Source organism: Lepidochelys kempii, chromosome 10 (genome assembly GCF_965140285.1).
Source record: "Lepidochelys kempii isolate rLepKem1 chromosome 10, rLepKem1.hap1, whole genome shotgun sequence".
In the NCBI taxonomy this organism is placed as follows: domain Eukaryota; kingdom Metazoa; phylum Chordata; order Testudines; family Cheloniidae; genus Lepidochelys; species Lepidochelys kempii.
In genome coordinates, this window is record NC_136389.1 from 60,145,009 (window position 1) to 60,167,555 (window position 22,547).

Sequence of the window (22,547 nt, forward strand, 5' to 3'; positions counted from 1 at the left end):
CTTTCCCATGGGTCCAGATGATGATGATGTCATCAATGTAGCATAGGTAGAAAAGGAGCGTGAGTGGACAAGAGCTGAGGAAGCGTTCCAGGTCAGCATAAAAATGTTGGCATATTGTGGGGCCATGCAGGTGCCCATAGCGGTGCCACTGGTCTGGAGGTATATGTTGTCACCAAATTTGAAATAACTGTGCGAGAGGATAAAGTCACAGAGCTAGGCAACCAGTTGTGCTGTGGCATCATCAGGGATACTGTTCCTGACAGCTTGTGTTCCATCTATGTGTAGAGAGCCTCTACATTTATGGTGGCTAGGATGGTGTTTTCTGGAAGATCACCAATGCATTGTAGTTTTCTCAGGAAATCAGTGGTGTCACGGAGATAGCTGGGAGTGCTGGTGGCATAGGGTCTGATAGAGTCTCCACATATCCGGACAGTCCTTGAGTGAGAATGCCAATGCCCAAGATGTTGAGGTGTCCAGGATTTCCGGGTTTGTGGATCTTGGGTAGTAGATAGAATAACCCTGGTCGGGGCTCTAAGGATATGTTGATTTGTTCCTGTGTTAGTGTAGGGAGTGTCCTGAGTAGATGGTGCAGTTTCTTAGTGTATTTCTCAGTGGGATCTGAGGAAAGTGGCCTGTAGAATTTGGTATTGGAGAGTTGTCTGGCAGCCTCCTTTTGGTAGTCAGACCTGTTCATGATGACAACAGCACCTCCTTTATCAGCCTCTTCGATTATAGTGTCAGGGTTGTTTCTGAGGCCGTGGATGGCATTGCGTTCTGCACGACTTAGGTTATGAGGCAAGCGATGTCGTTTTTCCACAATTTCTGCCTGTGCACGTCGGCGGAAGTATTCTATGTATAGGTCCAGACTGTCATTTCGGCCCTCAGAAGGAGTCCATGTGAATGGACAAAGACTGTGAATGGCTAGCCAACTACAAAAGCACTTTCTCCTCCCTTGGTGTTCTTACCTCAACTGCTAGAAGAGGGCCTCATCCTCCCTGATTGAACTAACCTCGTTATCCCTAGCCTGATTCTTGCTTGCATATTTATACCTGCCTCTGGAAATTTCCACTACATGCATCCAACGAAATGGGCATTCACCCACAAAAGTTTGTGATCCAGTATGTCTGTTCTTCTATAAGGTGCCACAGGACTCTTTGCTGCTTTTACAGATCCAGACTAATACAGCTACCACTCTGATACAGTAACTTAACTAGTTTGTCAAGATTTTGTTTAAAAAAAAAAAATACTGAGCTTGCATACCTGGCTCATTGGGATAACTTTTACATATGAAGTTTGTTATTCTTAAGTACCTGTTCCTTTGAGATGCTACTAATTTCACAGGTTGTGTCTTCATCACACACACGTATGTTTCTAAGCTGTTTAGCCCATTTTCTAGCATCTCTGCCAGTGCTCGGGCTGGCTTACAAATATTAGCTAATGTGATGTTCTCCAGCTTGCCCAACACCACAGACTGAGCCAGGGACTTCCAGAGCTGAAAGCCTGGATTTCTACAGCTATAGTTGAAGAGCCACACTCTCTAGCTGGGAGGCTTAACTGATTGGTATCCTCCGTCAGTCCTTTATAGAATGAATGCATAAACCTCACTGAACAATGGGTTGCACTTAAATACATGGCACTGAAAACAGTCCCACTGCACAGTTAGGTAATCCAATCTTGACCTATAGTAAATTAGTGGGTTTTTTTTAAAATGTACAGGAAGTCACTGTTTCTGAGAAGTTTGATGGAAACTGAGAGATTCTGAGAGGTTCCAGAAGTCTCTACTGAAATGGTTTAGAACAGTGCAAATGTGAACACAGAGCAAATCTACAATGATGTGCAGAATGTGAAACGGGATGACTAGTATGGACACATTTAATCAGATGTGCTTAAATTAATTGTCTAGAATTATCTAGTGTAGGCAGAGCTATGTTGTTTAAAAGCTAATAGACAATTAAGTAGATAAGGAATAAAAAGAATCCTAGTAATGGTGTTGGACCATTACTAGATGGAGGTGGTAGAATTAGCATTGATAATGGAGAAAAGGCAGAGGTATTCAATAAATATTTCTGGTCTGTATTTGGGGGGGGTAGGGAAATGTAATCAGATCATATAACACTTTCCATTTCATCAGTATCTCAAGAGAATGTTAGACTTCTTGAATCAGCATGTCTGAATAACTTGAATCTAAGAGTTTTTAAAGAGCTGGCTGAGCACTGTCCCATTAATGTTGATTTTAAATAAATCTTGGAACACTAGCTTTCTTAAGTTCCTCTGGAACTTCCACAATGTGCCAATATTTAAAAAGGGTAAACAGAATGATGTGTTTGCTTATAGGCCTGTCAGTCTGACATTGATTCCAGCCAAGATAATGGAGTGGTTGATACAGGATTTTGTTAATTGAGTATTAAAGGAGGGCAGTATAATTAATACCACTTAATAAGTGTTTATGGAAAATAGATCCTGTCAAACTGATATCTCGTTATGAAGTTTTAAGCTTGGTTGATAAAGGTAATAGTGATGATGTAATATATTTAGACTTCTGTAAGGCATTTGACACAGTATTGCACATTTTGATTTAAAAAAAACAGAGCTATTCAAGATTAACAAGGCACACATTAAATGGGTTAAAAGGTGGCTAACTGATCGGTCTCTATGTAATTGTAAACAGAAAATCATGGAGAAGGGGTGGTTTTAGTGGGGTCCCACAGGGATTCGTTCTTGACCCTACACTATGTAACACTTTTATCAATGACCTGGAAGAAAACACAAAATAGCTGATAGTTTGCAGATGACACAAATTGGGGTGGTATAAATAATGAGGAGGAGAGGTCACTGATACAGAGCGATCTGGATTGGGTGGTCAGCGTGGTGCAAGCAAGCAAAATGCATTTTAATATGGCTAAATGTAAATGCATACATCTGGAAACAAAGAATATAGGCCATATTTACAGGATGGGGAACTATCCTGGGAAAGCACTCCAAAAAAGATTTGGGAGTCATGGTGGATAATCAGCTGAACATGATCTCTCGGTGAGATACTGGTCAAAGGGGCTAATGGGATCCTTAGATGCATAAATGGGTATCTCAGGTATGAGGGGAGAGGTTATTTTATCTGTGTATTTGGCACTAGTGTGACAACTACTGTGACACCATGTTCCCAGTTTTAGTGGTCAGCAAATCAAGAATATTGATAAACTGGTGAGGGTTTTGAGAAGAATCACAAGAGTTAAAGGATTAGTAAACATAAACTGAACAGGCAGAGCTCTGCAAGGTAACAAAGAAAAGATTAAGGGGTGACTTCATCACTGTCTATAATTACCTATATGGGGAACAGTTATTTCATAATGGGCTCTTTAGCAGATAAGGGTATGGCTGGAGGTTGAAACTTGGTAAATTCTGACTGGAAATAAACTGTACATTTTTAACAGTAGAGGTAATTATTGGAGCAATTCAGGATCTGATGGATTTTCTCACTGTCTATCTTTAAATCAAGATAGTACGTTTTTTAAAGCCTATGGTCTAGTTCAAAAAGGAATTGCTTTGATTAAGTTCTTTGGACTGTGTTCTACAGGTGGTCAGACTAATGATCACAGTAGTCCCTTCTGCCCTTGAAATGTAAGAATTTTCACAACTCTTGTTCATTTAAACATTTTAAAAACTAATTAAGAATAACACTGACAACTGTTGGAGATTTATTTTTTTTAACTTCAGCCCTTTTTTTCCAGTGATCCTTATGTGAAAGTGACAGTGTATGAGCCAGTGAATGGAATCTTTACCAGTGTTCAAACAAAAACTATTAAAAAGGTTAGACTTATCTCCTTTTTTTTTCTTATTTTATCAAGAATCCAGGCAGAAAGTTCAGATTGGAATAAATAGGACTGCATTTCCCCCCTACCTCTTTGGGGGTAAGAGTTGGGGGGATCTAAGGAAGGGAACATGCTATAATTTACACTGTTAGTTCTGCAACTTAGCTGTGGCATTGCTGTGGAATTCTCATTTCAATGCGTTTCTTAATGGCAGGGAATGGAAAAGGGGTGTGTAGTCTCAAAAGCAGGCCATTCATGGGAAGGCCTGGTTCCATCATGGGGCCTTCACCTTTTCTCTCCCTTCCTCCATCTCTAGCATAGCTCACTGAAGAGCCATGCTGCTATTGGTCCCTCTATGACACATAGAGGGACAAGTAGAAGTTAGTTTTTTAGCTCACTAACCTCAAGGCCACTAACAACTACAAAATGAGTTGGATTTGGAGGAGAGCATTTAGCAGAATCACTGTTCCCCAACTTAATATGCACTCCATAACTGCCACAGTGGCATTCTTTCTGCGCCTTTTCCGTGTGCACCAGCCAAAATCTAGCAATATTTGTGTGAGTTGGCTCCCTTCTGCACTACACTGGAGGAGAGCATGAGGCCTGGTTTTTATCCTCTGACTGTTTGTATCTTAACTAGCAACATTAAAAACGTATTTATGCTTAAGAGAGTGTCACATCAACTGACATAGATGCAGATCTTCAAGCAAGACAATAGTACAGAACACTATGTATAATCAAAATGTTGTCTCTTTATCTGTAGACCTTGAATCCAAAGTGGAATGAAGAGTTCTTGTTTAGAGTAAGTGCCTTTATTAGTTTGATTACATATTTTTACCTTCTTTAATGTAATATGAAGATATTTGCTACTAATATGCACTTAATACTACTAAAACAAATACTCGCACAACTTGCTGTGTTGTAGTGCAAAATACCATCTTGTAGCGAATTTTCTTTGTGGTGGGGTAGAAATTTACAGAATGAGGGGGGGAAAAGCTCATATCTACATCAGAAACAGACTAACTGGTTCTGTATCTGTTTGAGGTGGGTTATTAAGCGCTGATTTTTAGTTGAAGGAGAAATTTTAATATTCTGAAATTAATAATATTAATGATAATAATAATGAAAGGTTAGATCTAACCTTTAACTTTTTTTTAAAGGGCTTATTAATCCTTTTTATGTGCACCAAACCAGCCTCTAGAGGGCAGGCAACAACTTAACATTTTCTGCTTAACTCTCTTCCTAACTTGGACTCCAATTCAGGATTTAAAAAGATACATCTATTTCAAAGTAAATTAGATAATTCAAAGCAAAATATTGATAAGAGTTGCTTAGTCATATTAGTCAGTCTTTTTATATTGATCTGGTAGCAATGGTAACACCTGGAAAAACATGGATATATAAGCTTGATAGCTGAGCCATTTAAACAAAGTATGTAACTACTGAATTTGTGGTTACTTGTACAGAGTTATATTGGTAAAGTTTCTAGAGAAAAATGCAGAAAGATGTGCTTGCTGAGTATCGGGAGTGGGGAGGAAGCAGCGAAACGGAAGTCATTAGATCCTGTAGACCGTAAGAAAAGGATACTCAATCCATTTTTGCTCCATGCCATGCCTTTCCCCATCCTCTCTTCAGGATACCATTTCATGAGGCCGTACGTAAGAAGGAAATTAAGAGATCCAAGGCAGATATTGCAGAGTAAATAGTTAAAAATATAAATACAAATAAGAGATTCTGTAAGCATTTCAGAATGAGGCTTTTGAGGGAGCTGGTGGACCCACTGGGCCACCAAAAGGTAAGAATCTAGGAAAATAAGGATGTTGCTGAGAAACTGTTTTGAGGTGAGGTCTTTACTAGAGCAGGAGAGTTGTTGAGGGACTATTAGAGATTGATGTGTCAGAAGAAGAGGTGCTGGAACAAATTGATTACATAATAAGCATCATGCCACCTGGACCTTGTGACCTATCTCCAAGACTTCTGAAATAACTTAAGAATTAGCTGCTTGCAAAAATGTGCAGCCTTGTTAGAACAGACTACTGTACTAGAGGATGGGAGGGTTGCAACTGTAATACGTGTATCTTTGAAATAAAGTGCTTGGAATAATCTTGAGAGTTAAGAGACCAGTAAGCGGACTCATGTACATGGTATATTAGTAGAAATAATTAAAATATAGAAGACATACAAGATCATTATCTTCTAGGACTAACCAGCACAGCTTCTACACAGGAAAAACTGGACCTCACTAACTTTTTTTAGAATTGTTTAATACGTCAAACTAGTGGATAAAGGAGAACAATTGACATTTATTTGGACCTGCAAAATGCCTCTTGATGGCCCTTACAAGAGATTACTAAAGAAACTAAGTAGTCATGGAGTGAGAAGTATATTAATAGTCAAGGGTCAGTAACTGGTTAAGACAGGATACCATTGGAATAAGTTAACAGTGGTGCGACAAGGCTCCATTTTAAGACTGGATTTTCTGCTTTGGAAAAGGGGAGCGCAGTTGGGTGATAACTTTCAGATAACACATCTGCTTGAGGTTAGTCAAGACTAAAGAGCGGAGTTTTCAGAGATGCAATCAGGCAAGGTGCCAAATGAAATTGTGTGCCTTCGTGCACAGTAATGCACATTGGAAGGAGTAATTTAAATTACTTGTATGTGTTACTGGATACTAAATTCAGTTTGCCTAAGGAAAAAAGACCTGAGCATCACTGTGACTAGAACAGTGAATACCTTTGTTCAATGTGCAGCAGAAGTCAAAGAAAATAGAACGTTAAGATGCATAAAGATCAAGGTAGAGAATATAATGACCTTATAAATCAATAGTATGCCCTCGCTTAGAATACTGTGAGTTCTGACTGCTGCATCTCAAAAACATAGCAGAATTAGATGGAGTTGAGAGGAATTAAAGAAATGGAAAAACTCAGAGCAGAGATGATTAAGTGTGGACCCAAAAGCAGACGCAATAATGAATTGGTATAACAAAGGCAGACTAGGAACTTCTGGTCACTTTTTGCTGTAACACAAGAACAAGGGTACATTGATGAAGTTGAAAGGTGAGAGATTCAAAACTAACTTTACAGTTTTTCTCACAATCTAAAATTAGACTGTAGAACTGATTTCCATAGAATATCAGAGGTCAAGAGCCTTGCAGGAGTTCTAAAAAAGAATGGTCTTAAATGTATTGCAAATATACAGTCTTATAGTAATAGTCTTGACAGGGATATACCCTGAAGCACCAGGATTTAGAAGCCAAATTTTAACTATTGGATCGTGGGGAAGGGTTACAAGAAAACTTAACCTGCCCCCAAGTTATCTGGCAAGTACAGGGTTTCTTGCACCTTTCTCTGAAATACATGGTACTAGCTCCTGCTGGGGACAGGGCAGTAAATTAAATGGACTGCACTACTGATCCAATATGATAGTTTCATTGTTACTTCTGCACTGTTTCACCTGGATAGTCAAAAGTATCTCTGAGTCAGTGTGGGGGAATGACCTAACTAGTTTGGGCACTCTACAGCACCATGAGAGCTCACAGAAAAGTCTAGCAGTAGTAATGGCCTTCCTACCTTGATGACTGCCTGATAAGAGCCAATTCATAAAGGAGTGCATCTCCTTTATCCTCTGGTTAAAAAGTGAGACATGATGGAACCAGGGTTTGATCATAGCCCCAGCCTTGCCTCATCAGTTCCAATACACTGATTTCCTGGATGTAGTAGTGGATTTTCAAGCCCTTGTGCCCAACCTACTGGATTTCTTTGCCTCAGAATTGAGGTCCGGTTCTACCACTCAACTTGAGGTCCAGTCTGACAGCTGTATGCTTGCTGGATGAATGTGTTCTTTATTGTTCTGCAAGAGAGTTCTTTGAATTTTTCCAGAGCAAGGAATCTTCTGCAAGAAAGAACGAGGAGTACTTGTGACACCTTAGAGACTAACAAATTTATTTGAGCATAAGCTTTCATGGGCTAAAGCCCACTTCATCAGATGCATGCAGTGAAAATACAGTAGGAAGATAGAGATAAATAGATATACATGCACACACACAGAACATGAAAAAATGGGGGTTGCCATACCAACTCTAACAAAACCAGTCGATTGAGGTGGGCTATTATCAGAAGGAAAAACTTTTTTGTTGTGATAACCAGGATGTCCCATTTCAAACAGTTGACAAGAAGGTCTGAGTAACAGTAGGGGGAAAATTAGCATGGGGAAATAGATTTTAGTTAGTGTAATGACTCATCCTCTCCCAGTGTTTATTCAAGCCTAATTTAATGGTGTGCTAGAAACTTATTCTGAAGTGAAACTGCTTCTCCATCTGGGAAAGACTGGATTTCATCTTCACCAGTCTTCTGTTCCATTTGTCCTGGACTATTGGATCTCCCCCTTACCTCTGAAAGTTTTGTTTTTCTGTTGTACATTGGTTCATGGCACTTGTATTCTTTCCTTGTACTTAAAAGGCTTGGTTTATGTTTTACCTCCTATTCAAGAGCAGTCTCCATCCTGGGACATGCTGCTTTTCAAACTGACAGTGCAAGGAAATTCTGGTAATAGCTCCATATCTTGAAAAAGAGGGCATTCCTGGTGGTGAATCAACTAGGTGAGTTTATAATCTAGACGAACTAATGGATGACCCACAGTGGCACACTCTATGCTGTGTCCTTATAAGATAAGGAAGATCTTTTGACCCAATGTAAACTTCTCCCAATAGTGGCTTCTAATTTTAATTAAATCAATCCTCTAACCTACAGTATTTTACCACAAGCCTTATTCACTACCTAGGGAGGCTGGGTTATTTACCTCATGGGACTAAACCATTTCGAAAATTAGTTACCCTCATATGCTACACTAGGGGTTGCTAATTTCTGCCCAAAAGTAAATGTAGTAGCTAATCGCTACAGATTTCGCCAGTGTGAGCAGAAACCAGGGGAAACTATAATGCAGTATATTGCTTCCCTGAGGAGTCTGATTGTAATTTGTGACTTTGGGAATATGGCAGATGAAATGATCAGAGACCAGCTCATTGAGAAAACAACCATACTTCTTGTAAGAGAGCGCTTACTTCTGTAACCACAACTTACGCTAGAAAAAGCAATAACCATTGCTACTCAGATTGAGTCAGCTACAGCTGAACTCAAAATAATGAGCATGGATACAGGAGGCACAGTCCAGGCTGTGACTCCTTTGCAGAAAAGTTCACTACCACTGCAGAAACACAATTGCAAGAAGAAAACTAATGAAATACCACTGAATCAGCAAATTCAAAATACAGTAAAAGCATGTTTTTGCTGTGGATCTCCACAACACCTTGCAAGCTACACAGGATGTCCGGCAAAAGTAGCTCAGTGCAATCATTGCAAAAAGATTGGAGATTTTGCTAAAGTATGTCGCAGTAGCCAGTTCAATCAAAAGGTGCATGCAGTTACAATACCAGATGTTACTGTGCTGAGCGTGGACAAAATCACTACAAAATACCCACTTTTGGGCTAATTTCACTTCTGTCAAAGTGGATCTGACTCTCCATCACTGTTGTTGGTTAGCAAGGATCCAGATACCAAAAAGGAGATGAGCATGTTGCACCACATCTAAGGCATCCTCTACTGAATGCTTTAAATATCTACATAGAGAACGCTGCTACCTGGATTTATGGCCATACTGTACCTTCATGGAGGAGTATTTGCTGGATTTAGCTGCTATGTGATACAGCAGGTTAAGGAAAGCCATCTTGCAATCTTTTTTGTCAGTTTTTATAAAGACACAGATAATGAAAAATACAAAAGGTTTAATGACAGTATATGTTCCGAAAATTGCACAAACTGCAGGATTTCCAATAGAATACTACATACACATAATACGATAGGAAGATGGGACTCACAGTAATAAAGTAAAGACCTAAATGAATAAGGAGAAATAAAGAGAGGAAAGGGAGAGAATGGATTAGATAGCACACTCTGAGTATCTCAAGATTATTTTTTATCCACTGTCTAGAAACACGATCCAAATATCTTTCAATTCATATAATTGCTCTCTACAGCAATTGGCTATTCTTTCTTTGGCTGATTACTCATACAGTTCCAAATACCACAGTTCTGTTCTGGGCACAAAGCTACTCTTCCACTTTGGTAAAATTATGTGCTTGATGATCATTGTTGCCCTCAAGAACCAAAGTCTTTTTGTGACAGAGTAAACCCAACTGGCAGGTAAATTTTGGCAGAGGTTTGGCTATTGAAGTCAAATACTATTTTAATGCTTGTATTCACCTCTTTCCACTGCTGTTGGATGGTCCCATAGCGCATGCATCAGGATTCCTTTTTCTTTGTTACAGCACCAACAAATATCAAATTAAAATAAGATTCCTCAGGTTCACCTCCTTAAGTTTTGGACTACTTGACAGCAGAAGTGATTTGGAAATTTTCTGATGAAAATAGTTTCATTGCACACCTTTGCATCTTATCTGGACAATTAGTGTGTAGGGGAAAATTATACATTAATGAACATTGCTGTCTAGAAAGTACGAAGCCTGCATATCCAAGGTTTGCTCATAATCTGAAATACGGCTCTATGCAGGCAGATCTTTAAGAAAGAACCAGAGAAATACTAGGTTTTCTATAACTGTTGTAAATATTTCAGATATACAAAGTTATTTATACAGTTAGGAAGGATATTACCTCATACAAGGGTGTTTAAACAGATACCGGGATGAGTGTACTCCAGGTTGTGGCAGGCCACCTTTTTTTCTGTTCAAAAACTTAAAGTTGTGACACTTCCATCAAATATGTTAAAGTTCTTTGAGCACCTTGGTTCCTGCAGCATTTGTTTTGCTGTGGATGAAAGCAGGCAACCGTATATGGAATAAAGTGAAGCGTAAAATATGTTCCATTCTTGTAAGAATTCATCTGCCTTTCTGAGTTGCATCACATCTCCACTCAAACACTTCTTTCTGTTTTGACTTAGAACTTTGTAGCTGTCAGTAACAGCTTGTCAAAAGATTTCTTTAGAACAATGACTGTTCAGTCTCAAATATTCTGTAGTGAACTTAATTGTGTAGGACTGTCAATCATTTTCTTTAAACACAGTAAAGAGCGCTATCAAAAACCAATGTCTGGCTGATGCCAGACAAAATGAAATCAGAAATTTAGGCACAATTTTTAACAGTGATGAATAATGACCATTGGAACAAACTGCTAGGGGCAGTGTTGGATTCTCTATTCCTTGTCATCAAATCAAGACTGGAGTCTTTCTGGAGGATATTCTTTAGTGAAACACAAGTTATTGGGGCTCAATACAAGAATAACAGTGAAATATTTTGGCCTGTAATATACAGAAGGTCAGACTACATGATCTAAGGCTCCCTTCTGGTTTTAAATTCTGTGAATCTATAAAGTGCACAAGATTTGTGTCAGCATTGATACTAATCTTAATTATTTCTAAATTAATTTGAACTTTTAGAATATTTGCTTAGCAAAAATAAATACTGCAACTTTCCAAATACCTTGACTGACTAATAACTGTTAATCTCTTCCTCTTTCCTAGGTTAATCCTCAGCAGCACAGGCTTCTTTTTGAAGTATTTGATGAAAACCGTTTGGTAGGTCATTATATATTAGAATATTTGTTCTTGAAGATGAGCATGAAATCAAGTTTAGATGGACATGTATTAAAAAGGCAGCTCCATAAAGAAATTAATTTTGACAAACGTCAAATGTATGGCTAAATCTGACAGCTCATCTTTGTAGCATTCATGCAAGGTTCATGCACTTGGCAACATTCAGGGCACACCCAGAGTGTTGTGTAGGAGCAGTGCACACACGGCTCCTCTCAAGGGCATGAACCTTGGAATCTTGCCCAGATGACATGAACCATGGGAAGCCTCCCAGGACTGGGCTCAAGGCCCGAGAGCAAGGAATGCGATAGATAGATATTGGTAAATAAGAATATTAAACAAAGCCAGTGTATTCCTTTTATCTGTTGGAGTATGTAATGCGCGGGGGGAGAGAGAGAATAAAAGAGAGGGTGGAAAGCTGACAGGAGACCAGCCGTCAGCAGACCAGCCTGCTTGCTTGCTTAAAGCCTTGTTCTGTCTTGTATTTGAACTGCAACACATCTTTTCTTGTTTGAAGTCACTACTTTCTGTAGTTCTTCTGTATTACAAATTTTGGAATCCAGTGTCTTAGATATAATATCTGCTTGTTCAAAATGTTTTCATGGATTAGTCTTTCAGGTGATTGATTACCTTTATAGTTTGAGTGGTTTGGTTATGGTAACTCTCTTAAACGATCTAATACTTGTTTTACCACTACTAAAATCCCCATAGTAAAGATCAAGGTTTCTCAGAGACCAGCGTGGATTGATTTAAATCAGTGATTAAAACCACAATTTTAATCATAATTTAAATCAGCAAGAAGGAAACATTGATTTTTAAACTTATTTTGCAATTGTACCTTACCTAGAAGGTTAATTCCCATGCATTGGTATGATGATTAAATATGTTGATGAAACCAAATATAGCCTTTTAACTAAATCTAGCCAGCAGGATACACTAGGTCTATACACATTTATTTATGAAATAAACATTAACAGATACTTATTCGAATTCTTAATTTAAACATTTTTGTTGAAAAGGTAAATGATATTTCTTTACTAGATGCCTTTTTAGTCTGGATTTGTGCCAACCGATGGTTCGATGAAAACTGGAATTCAGTTAAAAATGTATAGAAAAAGCATTTTTAAAATGGGTCTGTTTATTAAGTAGCACTACAGTAATTATACTGGATACAGAAGAGAAGAAAAATTATCAAAATACATCTTACATTTTAAAAATGGACTTATTAAACAACTTATTAACTGTAGTTAGTTAGTTGACTTTTCCTGGTCACCATGGGCCAGATTTTCTAAGGTACTTCAGCACCTAAAGATGCACATAGGCACCTAGCCTTTTTAAGTGCCTAGTGGGATTTTCAAAAGCAACTATCTGCATCTTGAGGTGCATAAATATCTTTGAAACTCTGGCCCCATGTCTTTCAAGTTCTTAAAAGTAGTAGAGCTTATCCTCTCCCATCTGGTTTTAAGTCATAGATTGGCAGAAGAAAACAAACAAGCTTTCCTTCTTCAACTCTGTTTCTTAACTTTGAATGACCTACTAAAATGAAGGGAAATATTCTCTCTGCACCTACTATATAAACTGAAACTAAAAATAATTATGGCAAAATCTTTTCTCCACAACCAAAACTGAAAGCTTGAATTGATATCAAAAGGTTGAGGTTTTCCCCCATTTTTGTATATATTTTAAAAAGAAGCACCCTTACACTCAGATCATTGACACAGAATTTTTTTAATTAATTTTAGCAAATTTTAAGGCTTAAATTTGAGGTTATAAAACAAGTTATAACTTGAAACAAATTTATTTTTAGAACTCTAAATTTGATGTTTGCTAATTTCAGTTACATATTTCTGTAATGTTTTTAAAAAATATTTTTTTATCCACCCTCTTGGAGACTGGCCATCAAGAGCATCAACTGTTTCAGCAGATTGGCAAATGAATCCCACAGAATGACACTTCAGGCCCTGTGCTTCAGCTTTCATTCAAACTATAGTAGGAGTGCTCAAAAGGCACTAGGATTTGGCTGTTAACTAGGGGTACAATTTCTATAATCCCATTTTTAATAGTTAGGGGTCTAAATCACTTAAGCGCTTGTGAGAATTTTACCCTAATGAGTATGTGGGGGGGGAAGGCAGCAGAAACAGTATGAAATTAAAAATCATGGTATAAAGATGGGCAAAGTGTGAGCTTTTGAAGTTGATGAGGTGGAGAAAACAATCCATAGGACTGGAAGGGCCCTCGAGAGATCATCTAGTCCAGTCCCCTGCACTTGTGGCAGGACGAAGTATTATCTAGACCATCCCTGACAGGTGTTTGTCTGACCCGCTCTTAAAAATCTCCAGTGACAGAGATTCCACAGTCTCCCTAGGCAATTTATTCGAGTGCTTAACCACCCTGATGGTTAGGAAGTTTTTCCTAATGTCCAACCTAAATCACCCTTGCTGCAATTTAAGTGCATTGCTTCTTGTCCTCTCCTTAGAAGTTAGCAAGAATGATTTATCTCCCTCGTCCTTATGACAACCTTTTATGTACTTGAAAACTTGGGTAACATGATATGTTTAATTTTGTTGTCCTTTGGACTAAATCAAGTCAGGCTATAAAATTATAAAGTCACTTTGTTTTGTTTTTTTAACTAGAACCAATGTTTTCTTTTCTACCAAAACTTGAAACTCAAAGAAAATATATTGCTTAATGGTTATACGTATCTTTCTGAACTTGTGACCAAAAAGGTTCTTTTTGGATTCCAACAGTTGTTTCTCCAAGTGTAACTTTGATTAGTGATACTTGGTGAAATAGCTGAACTGTTTTACTTATTGGTCTTTTTGTGACTAAGCTATTTTATGTTGTTGATGCATTTCTAACCGCAAAATTTGGGTAACCAGGTTAAATGAACCCTGGAGTAGTATTAAAAAAGAAACTTGTTGCTTGCAAACAAAAAGTACTGTAAACTTAGTCCTGGCTATTATTTGGAGGGGAGGTAAAACTGTTAGTTTTAGTGCACGCTAATCAAAAATATAGCAAGGGTCATGTAAATATTGAGCAGAAACTATCCAACAGTATGACCTATGAAAGGATAAATGGTCTAGTGTTCTCTGCTGTTTGAGCTTTACCGGCAGCAGTAATTCATTCCATGTTAGTATGTTCGCATTTAGTATTGCATGAAGTATAGTTTCTGTAGCTAAAAGTACATTCATAGCCAAAAGAACGAGGAGTACTTGTGGCACCTTAGAGACCAACAAATTTATTTGGGCATAAGCTTTCGTGGGCTAAAACCCACTTAGCTCACGAAAGCTTATGCCCAAATAAATTTGTTAGTCTCTAAGGTGCCACGAGTACTCGTTCTTTTTGCTGATACAGACTAACACGGCTACCACTCTGAAACCTGTCATTCATAGCCAAATGTTTACTGCTATTGACACTTCACAGAGAGACTACCTTTTTCCAAAAGTCCCACTAGGTGCCAGCAAAGGGCCTTTTCTGTCACTGTGGCAAACACCCAGAGAAATTCTGTCATTTTAGTCTTACATTTTTGGGAAAAGTTGCCAGTATATTTTTACCTTGATTAGTCTAATTGTGTTTTCATAGTGTTTTTCATCAATGGATGTCAAAGCACTTTACAAAAGAGGTGCAATTGTAATATATTCTTGTTACTGTAGTTAACTGAATGCATGAGATTACTATACAGTCTGCATACAATATCTTATACAATGTGGCTTTCGAGTAGTCTTCATCTGTAAATTGTACTCCATAGATTATGCAGTCATTTTTAAATATGCAACCTATACTGTACATCTCTAGAAAGACTGCGTTCAAACTTCCTTAATCTGTACCTGTACAGACCTGAAGATTGCATGTCAAAAGCACGGTAGAACACTTAGTACTCTGCATCTATAATTCATAAATAACCAGATACTAGTCCAGAACACAGACTACTGGCCAACAATTTAAGCACTTGAGTTTAAAATGTGAACAGTTGTAAAAGTGCAAAAAGTCTAACAAAGCACACCTTTAACCAGAAAAAGGCAAAAATATATTCATTAGGAAAGAACCTCTATGCTAGGCTGAAACCTTGAGTGATAAAAGACATTTTTATTGCTTTATTTAATCCAAAGTAATATGGCACTGTAGGATTCCACAGAATGCAAATTCATATTAAGTGTCATCATTTAAGTGTGATTGCCCAAAAGCTTTCTTAGGACTCCCAAAATAACTCCTAATTTTTTTTAACCTTTTATGAGTATGAAATGGCTTAGTTCATTGGCTTTTGCATAACTTCAGACTTCACCAGTTTACTCGCATGGGTTACTATTCGGAAATTCAATCCTAGATTTGATACTCCGTTATATGGGACTTCATTCCTACCAACTTCCTGTAATTCTAAACCTGTGGGTAAAAATATTAGTAGTCATACACTGCTGCAGAAAGCACAGACACATTGGTTCAGCTAATGTAGCTGCAGCAAGAATTGCTGTTTTAAACTCTAAGAGCTAGAATATTCTTGGGTTTTATTCATTTATGCAAATTACAGAAGGTAATGTTGAAACAAGGTTGGCAGTGTGTGTCTGTGTGCTGCAGTTGAGTTAAGCTTGACGGTTGTTGGAAATCAAGTGCTTTGTAAGTGGATGCATTCTGACTACAAACAATCAGAGTCCAGAAACCGCAGTTAAAGGATTGGCTGACTTATTTTTAAGGAGGTGCTTTTTATTATACGCTAGTTAGTATCTTGTTGAAGTTGGGACAAAGGCTGCATCTTTCATGGGATCTTACTTTTGTGATGTGTTTGAACTGGATCTCAACTCTGTGCAGCTGCCTCTAGCCTTTCTGCAAAAGGAGCTTTATGGTTCTTACTTGCTAACATGTGTGCAAATGAGAACAAATGGCACGGCGGTTAAGATTGCATTTTGCAGCCCGAAGAAGCAACACTGATCCGTTATCAGAAATCTCTGGAAATGGTTTGGATAGTAACATTCATATGTATTTCCAAAGACCTTCACAGAATTCTGCACCTGATATTATACAAATGAAGCTGACTCCCAGGCAAGCTGTCTTTCCAACAGTAATGCAGGAAATAATTAATCAACAGCAGCATTCAGCTGTTTCTTCACTGCAAAAGAGCAACAAAAAGAGCACCTCACTGCAGATTTCTCTGCAGTCTAGAAGGTACAGTGAATGTTTTCAATCTGATACAGTAGTTGCTAGTGAAGACACTTTCTTCAGTGTTGGTAATGAAGGAAACTCTTGTAGCAGGAATATGGCTGATTACACAGCTAATATGCTAAACAGTAGCAGCCATTTGAGCAATGCTACCATGTGCAATAGCAGTCTTGGCGGTATTGCAGCAAATAACAGCGGATCCTTCAACAGCACTGGCAGTGACTATGAATCGTGTACAAGTATCACGAGTGATGGAGACTCATACAGCAACAGTATAATTAGTGACAGTAGTAGTTGCACTCTTTCCACTGGTGATGATACTTTCTGTAGTAGTATTGTATATAGTACTTCGTATGGAAGCAGAGCAAACAAATGTAATTCCTATAGGAACAATATATCTCAGGAAACTTTATGTAGAAGTAAAAATAATATTACTTTTGATCAAGATGGTTTGGAACAAGTGAAATTGCCAATGAGGAGGAAAACTAAAATTCCACTACGACGTTTTTCGTCATTGGTAATCTTTCCTAGGAGTCCCTCCACTACCCCACCAACTTCTCCAACATGCTTGGGTCCTCTACCAAGCAGGGGACCTTATCAAACATCACATCAGTTCATTATTTCTCCTACTGAACTGGCAAAAAATGAAGATCAAACAACTTCTTCTAAAGGGTTCCTTTCAACAGCAGTCAATGGACTTCGACTCTCTAAAACCATTTGCTCTCCTGGTGAAACTAGAGACATTAGACCACTTTACTTGAATAGTTCATTACAGGACAAAAATCAGGCCGCAAGTAGCGCTGAGAAGACAACCTGTGAAAAAACATCTGATAGCTTCTCTTGTATTTCAGTTCATTTCACTCAAAGAGAATCTGCATCAAGGGATGAAACGGTTAATGGTTGCTACAGTCCAGAGTTATCAGAAAAGGAATTAAATTTGTACTCTGATGCAAAGTACCCTAATTTAAAACTGATACGTAGCACATCTGCATGTTTACCCTCAAACCATTCTGAGTATCAGATTCTTGTAAATGAATTAGAAAGACCAAATACACAAATAAGGACAACCCACCATATTCTGCAAAGAAGTGTTTCATTAGAAGGATCTTGTCAAAAAGTTTCTTGCTGTTTATCCAGTCTTAAATATAAGTGTCCGAAGGCAGAGACATCCCAGTTGCACATACAGTTCACACCTGGAAATGAAGGAAAAACTAGTGGCTTTCCAAAAAATGCCAGTATCTGCAAAAGGGAATCAAGTAGTACTTTGTGGAAGCCCCACAAGGTGAGTTTTTCTTGAAGGAAAAACTAACACTATAAATCTTTCTTTGCCAGTGGATCTGAAGCAGTAGAACAATAGCCTATGATCGAAGCATAAATACACGCCATTTATAAATGTTAGTTATGTTAACTTATTGAAACATTTTGCAATACTGAATAAATTATGTATTCTAAATGGGGTCTGGGTGAGACAGAGAATTCTCATTTGGTCTTTTCTAGAGTCTAGTATCCTTTTTGGTCAAAATTCTCAGTCAAGCACCTGAACTTTCAAATATTAATTCAGACTCATAACTGATTATTTAATTCGCATGAGGATAAATGGTTTACCTTATTATGTAGTAATCCTAGATATTGAAGTTCTCCTCGACTTAAAATCAAATTTGAGCTAAAATTTCAACTGTATAACATTAATCCACAACAGAATTATTTTTTTATTGAAATATCTAGATTTTAAAGCTTATGTCCAAATAAGGACTCCTCGTTGTTTTTGCTGATACAGACTAACACGGCTACCACTCTGAAACCTAAGAATGAATAGGTTACTATATAATCTTTGATTTACTTTATATAAGGTTTTTTAAATGCTTTTGCAGAAACTTGCTGTGTGTAGAGAATTAAGTATAAGTAGTATTTGAGCAGAGCAACTCTTAAAATACCATTTAGATCTGTATACACCCTGAGCCACAGGAATTTTAAGCGTTTCCTCCCCTTTTTTCTCTAACCACTAGTTCAGCCCAAGCTTTACACTGTAACTTAATATCTTTTCCAACAACATTGCTGTTCAAATTAGTTCTTGAGTTTAGTAGTCTTAACTTTTTTGAGTAATAAAACGCCTTTTGAACTAAACTTCAGAAATTTGTCCCTCTTGTATTAACTGATGATGCAATTTATATTTGTTAATAACCACAGTCAAAGCCACAAGAAACGTTGGTTTATAAACTTGTTTAAATGATCCTTTTGTTTTTGAAAGTCATTCAGAAATTCTTGCAAAATTTCAGACTTGCATGGTGCTCTTAATTATGAATAAAAATGTGTAACAATGCAACAACTAGGCATTTTTACAAACTTTACTAAAGTTTTAAGTACACACTAGCCTTAGCGAATTGACATTTCCACTATTTTACCAATTTGCTGATACAAATGAAAAGGGCGCTGCCAGTGATCTGCAGTTAACACCAATCTGGAGAGTTGCTGTAATATTACCTTGAAGTCCTATCCTGCAGATTTTAGCTCTTTCAGTGAAAGTATTGCCTGCCTAGGGCCCACACCTGCAGTCCTTTGCGGTTTGTTTATTTTCTTTATTAAAATCACTGTCCACAACTTTTTATGGGGGAAAAAAACTCTTAAAATATTGGTCTGAGTTTTAAACTTTGACAGAAAAATCATCTCAGTGGATCATAAGTTATCAGTGTGTATTCTTTGGAGTATGTACTTTTTGGGGTAAAGGGCTGTACTAGATTGTATTGGAAACCTAAATCAGTAAGGGAACTCTTACTTAAATTGCAGTGGTATTGTGGTTGTGAAATATTCCCTAATATGTAGAAAACCAAGTAGTCTGAACCTGCTTATTACAGAAATTCCATTGAGACGATGAAAAACTGTTTAATCACAGTGCTTAAAAGTGCCCTTCTCATGGTTTTCCACTTACAGCTGTTGTGCTGTTAATGTCACTTGTCTAAAAATGTAAATCAAATTAAATTGTTGCACATTCAAATTAGAAACCCAGCCTGTGAAAATAAATGCTTGAGTAAAAACTCCAGGCAAACTTCAGTCTTCTAAAGAAAATAATTTGTAATAGAGTTTCTTGGTAGACATGTTCATGGATTAACCCCTTCTATGATTCTGGCTTCAACCTTTGAAGCACTGTGTAGCAAGTAGTGTATGATTATTACTGAAGAATGTGTGGTTTGGATTTGATGTGTAGGGTTTTTTTTTTTGTTTTTTTTTTGGGGGGTGGGGGGAGGTTTGGCCTTTTTCTAGCAGTGTGTATTAAGCTTCATGGTTAAAACCTAGAAACATGATCCTGGACAGTCAAATTTCAAAGGGGCTGAAGTGTCTTTCAAATTGTGCTCACAGTTGTGAAAACACTTTTTCATGTACATGCAAATTACCTGGATTTGTGCATGCAAAACAGAATGATGGCTGCCTTTTGAAAACTGGATGCTGAATATGATCTGCAGCAGTTAGTGAGTTTCAGGTCCTTTGTGTAAGACAACATGCACAGAGACCTCTCTCTCCTCAATTGACCCTTGACCTTTTAGTGTAAAACGAGCTTTTACAAACAGTTCTGTAAAACAGTTTACCAAAATAAGCAAAAAGATCAGATTGAATTGACTTTGTAGTAATTCAGCAACCTGTTAGAAGACAAACTGTAAACAGTAATACGAGTGGTATAGCAGTCTTTTTTTAAATATAATAGATTTCTACTGTAATAGTTTGTTAATTATATAGTAAATCTAATTATAGTGGGGGTATTGTGACTCATTTAAAAACAACTCCCAAAATATTTCTCTTGACTCCAGTTAGTCTGGCTTAGTATACTGATATGCTGAGTCTGGGTTCAAATTTAACAAGCTGATATGGGAGTAGCATTTAGTAATGTCAGCTATCTGCGCAGAGCAGTCATGAAATTAAATCAGTACTTTGGTTAGAGACTCCAGTGTCTGAAGCAGTGAAAGGTCTATGCATTCTTTTCTTACGTGCCTAGCTACTAGCCTTCAGCCACATAGTATCAGGTTTCTTGCTTTCCATAATCAGCAGCTTGTTAAGTCTGCTTTTTAAAGTTTAGTAAGAAACTTCATTTCTGTAACAGCAGGCCTTAAGCTATTTCAGTTGAAAAGTGTGGGAGAATGGCTGGACCATGTCTCTATATTAATCTTTATTTGAAATGTGCCACAGGAACCTTGCAGTAAGTTGTGCAATGTATGTGCGGGAGGGGAGAGGATTAAATGCCCTGATTGCAATATCAAGGTGCATGGCCTTGACTTGCTGACTTATTTTAGTTCATGTGCCTTTTTGTTCGGGTGGAAATTATTCTGTAGCAGAAGTGTTGAATTAATTTAAATTGTTCATATCATGAATTAGGCTTTTTGAAGGGGTGGAAATAGGTAGAGGGATAGAACAAGTTACCTGGTCTCTTATAAAGGCATATTTCCAATTTTGTTGGGAGGGAGGGTGGAGTAGTAGTACAAGTCTACTTTCAGACCTTCAGGTGGAGTTGCTTACATTACAGTTTCTGCTATTATGGTTTGTCACTGGCAGTCACAAGCTTAACCACTCCTCCTAGATCAGAACCATTTTTACTTTGAATGTATGAACATGCTAACTAAGCTGGGAAGTCTATCCCCAGTAATTGAGTATAATTCTGTATTAAAAATTTTAAGGTACATTTTAAAATATATGAGGATAATGTTAATACTTCCCTTTTTTTACTTTACTGATTTTGCTGGAGTTCTAGGTTTGGTGAATGAAATTGGCAACACTTACTAGAGCAAAAAACCTTAAAACTTGCACGTTAGAGCTCATGAAAGCTTTTGTACAACTAGTTTTGTGTGAAGTTTCAATTTGAACTCTCAAACCCCTCTGAACCAGAGTGTACTGGTAACCAAAAAACTCTGTATTCCATAGTGAGTTTTACTTGGGGGAAATGCATCTGAAGTTCTTGTAGCAACTATGTCAAACTTAAGCTGCATGGAGCATCAGACTTCAGCATGAAGTCCTATCTCTTAGGAGACTCGCATTGATCTAGACACACAGGCAAGCAAACAACAGATGCATGTGATGGATATAAGCAGCAAGCCGTGACTTTATTTAATGCTGGCGAGGGGTGCTATGTGTCCATGCTGTACTTATACCTGGAATTTAACTGGTTCCCATGTGAGGTTTCAGGGCTACCACTATATAACCAGTAACTCAAAGTAGACACTCCTTGGCCCACTCCTAGGACTCAACTCACTGCTGAATCCTTTCTCCCTCCCCACTGTGTGGAGGAAGGGAAAGGTTATCAAGAGGGAACCTCAGGCTGGGAAGACTTCAGGTCTCTTCTGCTCTTAAGGCACACATTCCACCAGCAGAATACCAGGTCTCATTTACCTCTGGGAACTGGCCCTTCTAGCCTTTAATTGCAGGGGACACCAGCCGCAACTTGTGATAAGCTAAATGGTCTTAACTTTGCTAATTTTAAACTTTCAAGTCTGATTGCTTTCAATCCGACTGTCCCTACATGATGCTGCAAGGAACAAAAAAGTCTACCAGATCTTTGCCAATTTGGCCTCAATGGAGACAAATTCCTTCCCTGTCACAAAACAGGCAGTTGCTCAAACCATCTTAAAAACACTGTTCTAAACTAAAATTAAGGGGAGGCAGGATGGGTCAGCCAGCAGGAGACTTTTTTGGAAAGTCTGGGAGAATTTGACTAGGTGGTGGGGGGATTGGGTGACATGAGCCAATCAGCTAGCCTGGTTCCGTCCCCCCCACAACTGGAAGTCAGCCCTTAAGGGGAGGGCAGCCTCATCTTGCCACAGTTGATGCATACACTCGTGTATCTCCCCTATGCTCTCCAGACACTGTCACATTCCCTACAGTCCAGTTACCATTTCCTCTCCCATTGACTTTGAAGTGGGGGGAGAGGCACATTTTTATTGGAAGTCACTGAGCTAATTAGTGCATTTTAATGTTAAATGTATCATGGCCTTTAGCTAAACTTAGTAAAAC

The 22,547-nt window shown here is 38.0% G+C and overlaps 1 protein-coding gene across 2 annotated transcripts in view; it reads left to right on the top strand.

The window, feature by feature from the left end:
* The window catches only part of NEDD4 (NEDD4 E3 ubiquitin protein ligase), a 128,416-nt gene that overhangs the window by 31,524 nt on the left and 74,345 nt on the right, over positions 1-22,547 (top strand). Inside the window, exons 3-5 of one of the 2 annotated variants that reach the window (XM_073303793.2) lie at positions 3,726-3,804; positions 4,570-4,608; positions 11,337-11,390. In XM_073303793.2, the coding sequence (XP_073159894.1) occupies positions 3,726-3,804; positions 4,570-4,608; positions 11,337-11,390 (172 nt within the window). Of the gene's footprint in view, positions 1-3,725; positions 3,805-4,569; positions 4,609-11,336; positions 11,391-15,782; positions 17,816-22,547 lie in introns of those variants that run through there. The other variant, XM_073303794.2, reaches the window with a different exon arrangement.